General features: G+C 45.8%; 1 protein-coding gene across 8 annotated transcripts in view; it reads left to right on the top strand.

Moving 5' to 3' along the window:
- PHYKPL (5-phosphohydroxy-L-lysine phospho-lyase) overlaps positions 1-13,053 on the top strand; it is a 28,059-nt gene that overhangs the window by 12,154 nt on the left and 2,852 nt on the right. For 5 of the 8 annotated variants that reach the window (XM_053913074.2, XM_053913075.1, XM_053913072.1 and 2 more), the window contains 4 exons: positions 9,150-9,304; positions 9,736-9,825; positions 11,431-11,561; positions 12,513-12,599. In XM_053913074.2, the coding sequence (XP_053769049.1) occupies positions 9,150-9,304; positions 9,736-9,825; positions 11,431-11,561; positions 12,513-12,599 (463 nt within the window). Of the gene's footprint in view, positions 1-9,149; positions 9,305-9,597; positions 9,870-11,430; positions 11,562-12,512; positions 12,600-12,903; positions 13,030-13,053 lie in introns of those variants that run through there. The other 3 variants (XM_053913073.2, XM_053913076.2, XM_053913077.2) reach the window with 3 other exon arrangements.

Here is a 13,053-nt window from a genome sequence, read left to right as displayed (position 1 = left end):
TCTAGATGATTATACTTTGTATATTCTGAAATCAGGAAATGGTCCTCCAGTCTTTGTTCTTCTTTGTGAAGATTGTTTTGGCTATTCTGGGTCCCCTGCATTTCAGTATGAATTTTCAGAATTAGTCAGTTTTTCCAAAAGGGCAGCCAGGTCCTGGTAGGGACTGCGCTGAACCGTAGATCAGTTTGGTGAGCGTTGCCGCCTGAACAACGTCAGGTCTTCTAATCCCTGAGCGTGTGACGTCTGCCCACTTACGCAGGCCTTTCATTTTTTTCAACGATGTTTTCTAATTTTCCTTGTGTAGGTCTTGAACTAATTTTGTGAAGTTTATTCCTATTTTATTCTTTTTCATGCTTTTGTAAATGGGGTTTTTCTTAATTTAATTTTCAGATTCTTTATTGCTAGGGAAATACAATTGATTTTGGGATATTGGTCTTGTATTGTGTAAGCTTGCTGGATGCATTTATTAATTCTAATAGTTTTTTATGGATTCTTTAGAATTTTCTGTGTACAGGGTCATGGTATCTGAGAATGGAGTTTATCATTTTTGTTTCCATTCTGAATGCCTTTTCTTTCTTTTCCCGGACTAATTACCCTGGAACCTCCAGTACGACGTCAAATAGAACTGTCCCAAGTGGACGCCTTATCTTGTTCCAAATCCTAGGGAAAAACGCTGTCTTTCACCTTGAAGTATGATATTATCTGTGAGGTTTTCATTGGTGCCTTATTAGGTTGAAGTTCCTTTCTTTTCCTAATTTGTTGAGTGCTTGGATTTTGTCAAATGTTTCTTCTGAATTTAAAGGATCCTGTGATTTTTTTCCCTTAATCCCACTAATACAGTTTCTTATGTTACTTGGTTTTCATATATAGAACCAACTTTACATTCTTGGGATAAATCCCATTTGATCATAGCACATAATCCTTTTTATATGTTTGCTAGTATTTTGTGGAGGTTTTTTGCATCTGTATTCTTAAGAGATACTTTTCTATAGTTTTCTTATGAAACCTTTGTCAGGTTTTAGAATCAGAATAATACTGGCCTCAGAGAGTGAGCCTGGGAATTGTTCATACCTCTTCTGTTCTCTGGGAGGCTTTCTGAGGATTGGTAGTAATTCTTGAAACATTTTGGTAAAATTGACCAGTAAAGCCATCTGGTTCTAGGCTTTTTTTTGTAGGAATTTAGTATCACTATTCATTGTTCCTACGTGGTGTGGGCCTCTCCAGATTTCCTATTCCTTCTCAAGTCAATATCAGTATTTCTTTCTTTCTTTTCCGTGGGTTTGAGCCAACAGTGACAGCATATGCCAGGGCGCTAGATCTCAAATGCTTCCAACATCAGTATTTCTCTCTCTCTCTAGGGATTTGTCGGTTTTATCTAAGTTATCCAGCTTTTCATAAAGTTGTCCATATTATTCTTTTATGATCCTTTTTACTTCTTAAGATTATTAGTGATGTGACCTCTTTGATTCCTGATTTTTTGTAACTTTTTTTTTATCTTGGTCAGCCTAGCTGAAGCTTGTCGATTTTGTTGATCTCAGTTGGTTTTGTTAATTTATTTCTATTGTTTTTTTCTATGTTTCTATTTATTTCCATTCCAATCATTATGATTTTTCTTCTTCTGCTTGTTTTGGTTTGCTCTTCTTTTTGTGGTTTCTTTTGTTATTATTGATGGATTGTTTATAGAGAGGAAGGGGGAGAAAGAGATTTATAAAGTTCCACTTACTGATGCATTCATTGGCTGATTCTTGTATGTGCTTTGACTGGGGATTGAACCCACAACTTTGGCCTAATGGGGACAACTCTCTAACCAACTGAACTACCTAACCAGGGCTTTTTTGTTTCTTAAGGTGGAAGGTTAGATTAGTCATTTAAGGTTTGTTTGCTTTTTTTTTAGAGAGAGAGAGAGGGAGGGAGAAAGAGAGAGAGAGAGACATTGATCAGTTGCCTCCAATAATGTGGGTATGTGCCCTAACCAGGAATCGAACCCTCAACCTTTGGGTGTATGAGATGATGCTCTAAACAACTGAGCCACTCAGCCAGAGCTGAGATCCTATTTTTCTTTTTCCACATTGTGTTTACAGACAGAACTTTTTCAGTAAGCACTACTTTCACTGCATCCCTAAGTTTTGATACATTGTTTTCTTTTTCATTCATCTCTAGGTATTTCCTAGTCTCCGACTTCTCTGAACCATTGGTTAAGCATACATTGTGTAATTTACATGTGTTTTTTAGTTTTCCAGTGTTCTGTTATTTCTGGCTTCCTTCCACTGTGGTGAGAAAAGATACTTTGTATGATACTTAAAATGTTACGGCCTAATAGATACTCTATCCTGGAGAATGTTCCCTGTGCACTGGAGAACAGTATTCTGGTCTGTTTTGTTGTGCGGAGGTTCCTTAGAGTGGATGGGTGGATGGAGTGTTCTGAGTTCAGTTAGGTCTAGTTCATTTGCAGTGTTGTCCAAGTCTTCTGTTTCCTTGTTGATCTTCTAATTGTTCCATTATCAAAAATGAGAGATTGAACTATTGTTGAATTGTGTATTTCTATTTTATCAGTTTCTGCTTTATGTATTTTAGGGTACTGTTAAATGAATATGTGTTTGTTAAATGCAAATGGTTATATCTTCTTGATAGATCAACTTTATCATTGTAAAGTGTTTATAATAAGGCTGGTAACATTTTTTTATTTAGGCATACTATATATATTCAGTATTACTTTGTGTTCATTCCAGGTGGACAGCATAGTGGTTGGACAATCATATACTTTACAAAGTGCTCTTTCCCCATTGATGTTTCCAGCTAGTAATGATTTAAACCTTCAGATCTTGTATGTCTGATACCAGTACAGTTCCGCCAGCCCTTTCGGTTACTGTATGTGTGGCACGTCTTCTCCACCCCTTTGCTTTCGAACTACCTGTCATTACCAGTTCTTTATTTCTTCATGTGCATTCAAGCTACTGTCTGATATGCCTTCATTTCATCCTAAAAAAAATACCATTATTTCTTGTGAAGTAGATCCACTAGTGAGTTTTTTAAAATCTGGTACTATTAGTTTCTCCTTCATTTTTGAAGGATTTTTTTGTTTTCTTTCTCTGTGAAGGATTTTACTTTATGTAGAAGTCTTTTTGTAAAAATATACTTTATGTATTTATTTTCAGAGAGAGGGGAAGGGACGGAGAAGGAGAGGGAAATATCAGTGTGTGAGAGATGTTTTGACTGGCTGCCTCTCACACACCCCCAATCAGGGACCTGGCCCACAACCCACGCACGTGCCCTGACTGGGAAACGAACCGGCAACCCTTTGGTTCGCAGGCCAGCACTCCACTGAGCCACCCCAGCCAGGGCTACTTTATGTAGAATTCTTGATCAACAGTCTTTTTCTTTCATCACTTTAAATATGTCACCCCATGGCCTTCTGACTATGGTTTCTCATGAGGAATTGGTTGCTATTGTTGAGACTCTCCTGTATGTGATGAGTTAACTTTTCTCTTGCTGATTTCAATATTGTCTCTTTTTGAGATATAGTTGATATACGTCATATTAGTCTTAGATATACAACATAAGGATTTGGTAACTGTAAACAGCTGATGCTTGAACAATGCAAGTTTGATCTCTACATCCACAGATTGCATAAGTGGACCCACACAATTCAAATTCAGTTTCAAGGATCGACTATATTTTTGATCCATAGTTGGGAATTCACATATGTGAAAGGCCAAATTAAGCCCTGGCTGGTGTGGTTCAGTGGATTGAGTGACACTGAATGGCTGTGTGACAGGCAGCCAGTCGATGGATCTCTCACACATAGATGTTTCTCTCCCTCTTTTTCTCCCTCCCTTCCCATCTCTCTCAAAGTAAATAAAATCCTTTAAAAATAAAATAAATTAAAAAGGCCAAGTCAAGTCACACATGGATTTCCAACGGTGTGGGTGGTTGGCGTCCTTAACCCCCACGTTGTTCACGGGTCAGCTGTATTGTCAGTCTCGTTAACAGTCCACACCATACATAGTTACACTTTGTGTCTAGTGATGAGAACTTTAAAGTTCCACTCTCTTAGCACCTTTAAAATATGCCACATAGTATTATTAACTATAGTCACCATGGTGTATATTATTTTATTGACTTTTTAATTAAGAGTTCATTTATTTACCCACGTCTTTGTCTTTTGATAGTTTGGTTATGTTGTATCTAGGTACGGAATTTATCATTCTGTTCTACTTCAGGTTCACTGAGCTCCTTGGGGGTGTAGGTTATTGTTGGATTTTGGTTTTCTTAATCAAATTTGGGAAGTTTTTGACCCTTATTTCTTCAAATATTCTTTCTGCTCCTCTCTCTCTCTCCCCTCCGCCTCTGAGACTCCCATTGGCATATCACGTATGCTCAACTGTGTCACAGGTCTCTGAGGCTGTTCATTTTTTTCATTCTTTCTAGCTGTCAGACTTGATTTTCAACTGTCCCATCTCAAGCTCGCTGACCTTCCACCTGCCCGCCCAAGTCTGCGTTGGACCTGTCTCGTGACTCTGTGTCGGTTGCTGTGCTTTTCAACCGCAGGATTTCTATTTGGTTCTTTTTTAATCATCTCTGTATTGATAATTCAGCATTTGGTGAGACGTCCTTTTCATGGGGTTTTTTTTTAGTTCTTCGGGTATGGTTTCCTTTAGTTCTTTCAACATTTGACATCTCACTTAAAAAGTCTTTGTCTCGTAAGGCCAGCATCTGGGCTTCCTCCAGGAGTCTCTATTGCTTGCTTCCCCTCTTTTCCCACCCATATGGGGCAGGCTTTCTTCTTTCTTTCATTGATGAAAAAGGTGCTATAATAAACCATAACTCCCTAACTGGGCAGTTCACAGTGGGTCGTCATGGTCCAGGCTTGTAACTTTGGGGCGGGGGCGGGGGCGGGGGCAGGGGGGGGCGGGCCTATAACTTTTTTTTTTTTTAAGTTTTCTTTTTAAAAAATATTTTTAGGAGAGGGAAACATTAATGTGTGGTTGCCCCTCGTGTGCCCCCTACTGGGGACCTGGCCTGCATCCCAGGCATGTGCCTGATGGGAGTCAAACCGGCAACCTTAGCTTTGCGGGCCAGTGCCCAATCCACTGAGCCACACCAGCCAGGGCGACCTGTAACTTCTTTAGCAAGGTTGAAGCAAGCCTTGCCCATTGTTCTTGTGCGTCTAGGTTAACACCTTTGAAATGCCAAAAGTAATACCCTCGACTACCCTCAAAAGAGCCTATAACCTACCCTATAACCCAATCCCCACCTTGCTTTCTTCCACCTTCAATGTAATCTTCCTTATGTTCCTTCCTCAATTTCAAATGCATGGAAGAAACTGCAATACTTAATTGCCAGGGAAGATACCATGACTGTGAAGGCAGCTTTCCCAGGGCGAGGCTCATCCGCTGGGCTCCGGATGTACTGGTCCCTGCCATTTCCCCAAATGTGGGGAACTCTGCATTTGTGTAGTGGGGGACTGCATTTGCGCTCGCCAGGAAAAAAAGAAACTGCAAAACGCATTCTCTGGAGCACTGGAGATCTTGCTTCCTGTCAACTGTTCTCAGTTTTGGCTCAGATAAACTCATAAAAATTCTCTACCACTTTGGACATTTCTTATGTTGACACTGTTAAACTTTGCATGTTTCAGTTTTTTGTTGAAAACTGGACACTTTAAATAATGTGGCAATTTTGAAAATCATTCTCCCTCTTCATGGTTTGTGCGTTTGTTTTTGTTGCAAACTGGAGATTTTAAATAATGTGGCAATTTTGGGAATCATTTTCCCTCCTCACGGTTTGTTGCTTTTTGTTCTTTATATAGTGCCTTTTTTGAATGAATTCTGTCAAGTCTGCGTTCTTTGTCAAACACAGGCACTGGAGTCTCTGCGTGGTTAGCTTAGTGATCATCTAACGGTTGGGCAGACATCTCCTTAAATGCCTGGGACCACGAGGCCTCAGCCTTGGGCAGTTGCTGTGTGGGGGCGTGTGGTAGGGAATGCTTCAACGCTCAGCCAAGCACTTTACAACTGTCTTAGCGTTCACTTCCTCCTTCTTTAGAGCCTCAAGGTAGCCAGTGGTGAGAGTTTAGAGCTTTATAGGTCTTTCCTGAACATGAACTTAGCTTTGAGCATAATCCCTACACATATCTACAGCCTTTTAGATTTCCAGGACTATGTCAAAGCATTTATTCATTGTCTCTGTTGCCCCCCCAGGAGACAGTGGTGGAAAGACCTTTTTATTGTGCTAGTTGAGCATCTTGGCCGGGTCATGATTCTAAACCAAAGATGCTCTTACCTTTTAACGAGCTCATGGTTGGTAGCACAGTAAGCAGCCTCAATGCACCGTGTGTCCATTCCACACACAATCTGTTTGGACGTGCCACAGACCTGCTTCATGCAGAATCGCCTAGACAGCCCTTTGTGGTCTCGATGACAGGCCTCTGCACACAGGTTTCCCAGGTGGTCTGCACACGACCACTACACACCCACTAGCACAGCCACAACTAGACACACTGATAATTCCAGATGTTTTTTAAGGATGTGGAACTACTGGCATTTCGTAAGACTCATGGTGAGAAATGGCACCACTTTGGGAAAGTTTCAGTTTTTATAAAGTTAAATATACATGTATCAAAAATCCAGCAGTTTCACTTCTAGGTATTTAACCAAGAAAAATGAGAACGTACGTTTAGAGACTTGTTATAAATTAGTTTTATTCTTAATAGCCAAAAATCGAAATACCCCAAGGGTTCAACAGGAGACTGGACAAACTGTGGTATGTCCATACAGTGGAATATTATGCAACCATAAAACGAGCAAACTACTGATATACACAATGTGGGTAAATTTCACACGTTGAGCAGAAGTGAGGCACAGAGGAGTACATATTCTATGATTCCATTCATAGGACATTCTGGAAAAGGCAAAACTGTAGTGACAGCAAGCAAGTCAGTGGCTGCCTGAGCCAGCAGTGGAGGAGAGCACAAGAACTCTGGGGAGTGACGGGAATGTCTGTGTCCGCGTTGTACTGGAGGTTCTGCAGTTTTACACCCTTGTCGAATCATTTTGAACTAGTCATGTACCATGTAATATTTTGGTCAACAGACCACATTGTTGACGTAAGAACCTGTAGATAATTTTGAATTTTTATAAAAAATTATTTGAGCCAAAATTATGTCTAACCACTATGTTGTGCACCTGAAACTAATATACTTAATGTCGACTGTAATTGAGAAATAAAAAATTAAAGGAAAAAAATTTGAGCCAAACATAGGATACATCTGGAAGCAAGATCTCAACAGAGAAAAATGGTTCTAAGAATAGCATTTTGCATCTTGTTTTATGCATTTGGAATTAAGGCGGGAACTAAGGATTTCACAAAGGCGGGAGAAAGCAAGGTGGGGGCTGCATTATGGGATAATTAGCAAGGTTATGTGCTTTCTTGAGAGTGGTTTATTTCAAAAGCGAGTTAACCTAGATGCACAGAAACAATGGATAGGGCTGGCTTAAAGCAAAGGTAAACCTTTTACTAAAGAAGTTGTAGGCCTGGGGCATGACCTGCCCGGTTAGGAATTTATGATCAGATCACCTTGTGCAGTGACTTTCCCATAGGACCCGTTTTTGTCTATAGCACATGGGATGGTGGTCCCACAAGATTGTGGAGCTGTGAAATGCCTACTGGCCAGTGACGTCATAGCGGTGATAACAAACCTACCACACAGATTCTTAAAGCTGTATTACAACTGCCTACCATAGTCAGTACAGTAACGCCAGCTTTGTAGCCTGGGAGCTACAGGGGAAAAGAATTTATCCCAAAATATATTTCTTTGGCTTAAGGATTATTTTAGGATGGTTAATTTTAAGAAACAGATTTGGGGAAAAGCTCTGAAAACCAGAAGTGACCCATTTGTAAGCTACATTTATAAGGGAAATCTCCATTTGTAAGGGTGTCTTCCCTCTCTAGAAACTCTTATCAATGCAGAAGGAAATAACTTAAATCTGCGTGACAGCCTTACCCACCTTTACTGTGCTTTTCCTGGTCACCTCCCTTACCTGGCTCCCCACCCCCACCCCATCATCTTTTTTGTCTTCAACTGAAGATCGTATTGAAGGTGGTGGCTTCGGCCATTTCGGTGACTTACTCGGTCTTCCCTGGTGTCTCCTATGCACACAGGAGGTGTACATGTTATTCAACTGTTGGCTGTTCTCCTGTTACTGTCTTTCATCACAGGGATGTTTCAACCAATTATTTTTCCTTCCCTACAGAGCTACAGGCTACACCATGTATGTCTGTATTGAGTGCATTCTGACACATAATCACAAAACCGCCAAATGCATTCATGTCCGTAAGTGGTGGCTGACTATGCACTTCAAATATTTGCAGTTTACTTTCTGTAAACCATACCTCAGTAAGGTCTTCCTAGTTTAAGAAAAAAGTGGCCTGACACAAAACAGAAAGGAAAACCACTTGTTTCGCTCTCTCCAATCCCGTCAGACCACCTGCAGGGCCAAATGGAGGAAGTGAACCTAAGTACTCAGGGTACCTGAAGGGAACAGCCAATACCAGGGCAGCCAGATGGGTCAGGTGTAAGTCAGAAATTGTTTTTGTGTTGTCTTACTTTAAAGTATTCACACCCAGTTCAAAACTTTTAACGATGCCACACACAGTGAAACAATAGGTCTTCGGGCCACCATGGCTCACAAGTGGTCAGCTGCAGTCTGTGCCCTAAAATCTGTCCTGGGTTCATCCAGCAGACCCATGAGCTCAAACCGCAGAGGCTGCCTGGGGTGGCTCTGACTCGGGGCTCTCAGCTCTCCTTGGAAGTGACGGACACTGGCCCGATGCTGTGGGTCTGGGCCCAGCCCATGAGATGGGCCCCTAATGCCACTGGCCCGAAACCAGCTCTGGGAGGACACACAGTACACTGTTGTTTGTTTCCTCTGGCTCTGCAGCTTCTCAGGGCTCCTACTGCACCCTGGGAGCACTTGCCCTGGTGTCACATTAGCACCTGGAGAGGTGGGACAGCCCCCAGAAGAACCCCACTTACTGTTTGAACCTGTGCTGTCACTTCCCCTGGAGTATGTGGGGCAGCTCCGTTGCCCTCATTCTCCCTGGGCATGGCTCGCTCTGCTGGATGTCTGACATGCCCTTTGCCCCTGGCTCAGTTTGGGGGCAGCCCGGTGTCCTGTGCAGTGGGGCTGGCCGTCCTGGATGTCTTGGAGAAGGAGCGGCTACAGGCTCACGCTGCCCATGTGGGCAGCTTCCTGATGGAGCTTCTCAGGCAGCAGAAAGCCAAACATCCCATCATCGGGGACATCAGGTGAGGCTCGGGGCAGCAGTCACTACCCACTAACCAAGCATCTGCCAGAGGCCTGGAGTCACTCCTCCTCTTACCTCCTGACCACCTGGGATGGTGGGAGTTTTACTCTCCACTCCACAGTGGAAGAACTGAAGCACTGAGTGGCTGTTGCCCAAGATGGCACTTTTGGGAGGGGGAAAAAGCCAGGATCAAGTAGCTCTGGCCCCCAGCCTTTCCTCTGTCCACAGCAGGGGCCCTTCCCCATTGCAATCACTTCCTGGAATTGTCACACACACACACCACGTTTCCTGTAGCCCTGTCTCCCCAGGAGGCAGAAGTACAAGCCCCGGCGGACTTTCTGATGGGGCTTGGCTGAGACCCAGACAGAGGACAAGGGCAAGGCCCATGGTCCCCTCAGACCTGGCCTCCTGAGATGTCGCCTTCTGCTCCAGGGGCGTCGGGCTCTTCATTGGTGTGGATTTGATCAAAGATGAGGCCACAAGGACACCAGCCACCAAAGAGGCTGACTACTTGGTGTCCAGGTACTTTTTCTTCAAACAAGTTGCCTTTGCAGTGTGTAGGGCCCTGACCGACAAAGGAGCCTGCCTCTTGCCTCTCCTTCCATCCACTGTGTTCCGGGGCACTCGGGACCTCTGAGGGGGGAAGGGGAGGCCAATCCGTGCATCCCCTTCACTGAGGTCTGCAGACAGAGAAAGCGGCCTGGTCAGCTCTGTGCCCTGTGCCTGGCAGCAAGTATCTCAGATGGGAGTGGGCCACTGCCAGCCTGCGCCACTTCTGCCAAGATGCCAGAGCTGCCAGGGCTCAGACCCTGGCCGCCTAAGGGAAGCAGCTTCCCCAGGGCTGTGCCAGGACGGACAGGGCTTCTGCTCACCTGGCTGGGGTGTCTGAATGGAGCAGCAGCACCTCCAGACTCAGAAGCTGCCCCACTCAACCCAGTTCACATTTCTTTCCCTTGAACCCAAGCAGGACCCCAGCCTCAGGACCCTTCCCCCCTTGTTACTCTCCTTTATCCATTTCTTACTACCACCACCTCAGAAAACCCTTGGGAAATGTGTGTCATTGTTTAGTATTCACATAAACAGTACAAACTTGTGTAAAATCTTCCCTTCTATGCAGTTTCTGGACTCACCCCTCCTAAGCAACCATCCAGTCTCTGCCTACTCACTGATGGCCAGACGTATCTGCCCATTCACGCTACCCCACCCCCAGACTCAGGAATCCAGCGTGGCTGGTAGGAAGGGGGAGTTAGATCCAAGGCCCAGCCTGACTTCACACAGCCACTGTGGTGGTTTCCCCAGTTCAGTGAGGAAACAGGCCAACGTAGGTGTCTCACCTGCACGCACCCTGCTGGTGGGTGGCAGAGCTCGAGTCAAAGTCCCGACCTTGTTCTTCCTAGCACAGCCGTAGTGCCAGGGAGAACAGGATGGGAGAAAGCAAGAAGACAGACTGAGGAACACCATGGTTCAAAATAACAGAAAATTTTTTTGAAACAGTGGGGGTCAAGTGTAAATACAATCACATCGGACCCCTTCTCTCAGTGGCCAAAGTACCTTCCTAGGTTTATAAATACTAAATGTGGAACACGAAAAATGATTCTTGGGTACCAGTAATAACATTAGGGTATAGTCGCCCTAAAAAGGACTGGACACTAGAACTGACAGTGCCGTCTGGGACTGCAGGGCTGCCTGTGTGTAGACCAGGGAGGTTGCCAAGGCCGGGGGTGGGGGGAGGGGGGGGCGTGCATGGGGCTCACGAGACTGCTCTGTGATGCCGGACATTCCCGTCCACCTAAAGCAAGCCGTGCACGGCGTCTAAACCACAGATAAGTAAAATTCAACCACACTGTAGCCCTGGAACTTGCCTTAACTTAGACGGACTCCAGGAATAGGTGTGACAAGGCCCCTGCTCTGGGGAGCAGCGGGATCAGGTGGAGGGCACCCCAGGCAGGCCATTGAGGTCAGGCCACAAAGGATGGGCATGAGTTTTGCAGGGGGTAGCCAGTGCCCTGTCCAGGGAGTAGCTGGCCGCGGAGGGTTCCAAGAGCGGTGTCACTGGAGTATTGGCCAGGAAGCCAAAGCCAGGCCTTGGAAGCCACATGAAGGACCCTGCAGTGTCCTATCCTACAGGCTGAAGGAGAATTACATTCTGCTGAGCACTGACGGCCCCGGGAGGAACGTCCTGAAGTTTAAGCCCCCGATGTGCTTCAGCCTGGACAACGTACAACACGTGGTGGCAAAGCTGGATGCCATCCTAACAGGTGAGCCTGAAGCCTAAAGAAGAGCGGACCACATCCCTAAAATCCACCCTGGAGCCAGCAACTAGAACCTTCCAGCATGACGAGGGAGGGGCTCCATGGCTGGGCCGGGGGTCCTCTGGACAGTGCAGGGAGCAAGGAGCTAAAGTGGAGAGGAGCGCTACTGGTCCAGCCTCCCCTGGTCCTGGGCAGGTGTGAGCTGGGCCGGCACCCATCTGGCCAAGCAGGCTCCACTGTGCGATGCAAGACAAAGGAAACCAAGGTTCGGGCTTAGGAGCCCCGCCATCAGAACTACACCTCCTTCAAGGACCCTGAGAGCCACTGTGAAACGAAATGGCAGCAGCTTTCTGTTTCACTTGAGCTAAGGGCCCCCCCAACAGCTAACATGGCTGAAATCCGCACACAGGTTGAACACAAAATGAAACTCCTCCACACATTCCCAGTCACGTAGGAACATCAAGGTCAGCCCAGTCTCCCCTGAATCCACTTACAAGGAAATCTCTACAAATTACATGCCTGTGCCCTGAGACTGTGTTGTGCACGCAACGTTCTGTGGCCTGGCCCAAAATAGGCAAAGTCCCTTCTCCTGTCTAGGCTGTTTCACCACTGTCCCCAGGGCACAGGAGCTAAGGGCCAACCCCTACCCTGCAGACAACCGGAGGTGGTACGAGACCTGGGTGAGGGGGGCCACAGAACTGGTTTAGGTGTCCCATACAAAAGAGCCTCCAGTTGAGTCTGGAAGTCTCAGGAAACATGAGGGTTGGGGTTTTCCTTCCGGGAAATCGTTGCTGACCCCGGCGCTGGTGGCACACACACAAATAAAGGGTGGGGATGTGGGGCTTGTCTGGTGGGCCCAATCTCCAAACTGCCATCCAAGAAGATTAGACACTGAAGGCAGCAGGGGCCTTCAGCAGAAAAGTTAACCATTTTGGGTGCCTTGGGGGTATTTTCCAGACATGGAAGAAAAGGTGAGAAGCTGTGAGACGCTGAGGTCCCAGCCCTGTGGCAGTCCTGCCGAGCCAGAGCCACGTCCTTCTCTAGGTGAGTGGGCCACAGCTGGGCTCCTGACGCACTCCTCAGAGGCCAAGCTTCAGCTCTTTCTTTCTAGGAGTGAGGGGAGACCAAACTCCCTTTACAGGGCTCCGTCCACCCGGAACCCCCACAGCCTCTTGCCACCAGACTTGAGGTCTGCCAACCAGGAAGGGGTACCCTTGAATATAGATTCACTGTCCTGCTTGGAGACAGAATCCCATTTCCACTGCTAAGTTAAGATAGGTCTTCCAGGTGCCCCAGAACCACTGGCCTGGGGGTAGTAACATCCCTGCTGCACAATCCCCACCTCCAGGACAAGGTGCCTTAAACCTCCAAGACATTTCCTAACTTTAAAAGGCCCAAGTCGGACGCAAGGCCCAGGCATTACAGGAAACTGATGAGGACGTGGAGAGCCGGCGGCTGCACCTGACAGCATGCCATCGGTCAAGAAAGATAACGGAGC

Source organism: Desmodus rotundus, chromosome 10 (assembly GCF_022682495.2).
Source record: "Desmodus rotundus isolate HL8 chromosome 10, HLdesRot8A.1, whole genome shotgun sequence".
Taxonomy (NCBI): domain Eukaryota; kingdom Metazoa; phylum Chordata; class Mammalia; order Chiroptera; family Phyllostomidae; genus Desmodus; species Desmodus rotundus.
Note: the sequence above shows the minus strand (reverse complement) of the source record. Positions and strands in the feature narration are given on the sequence as shown.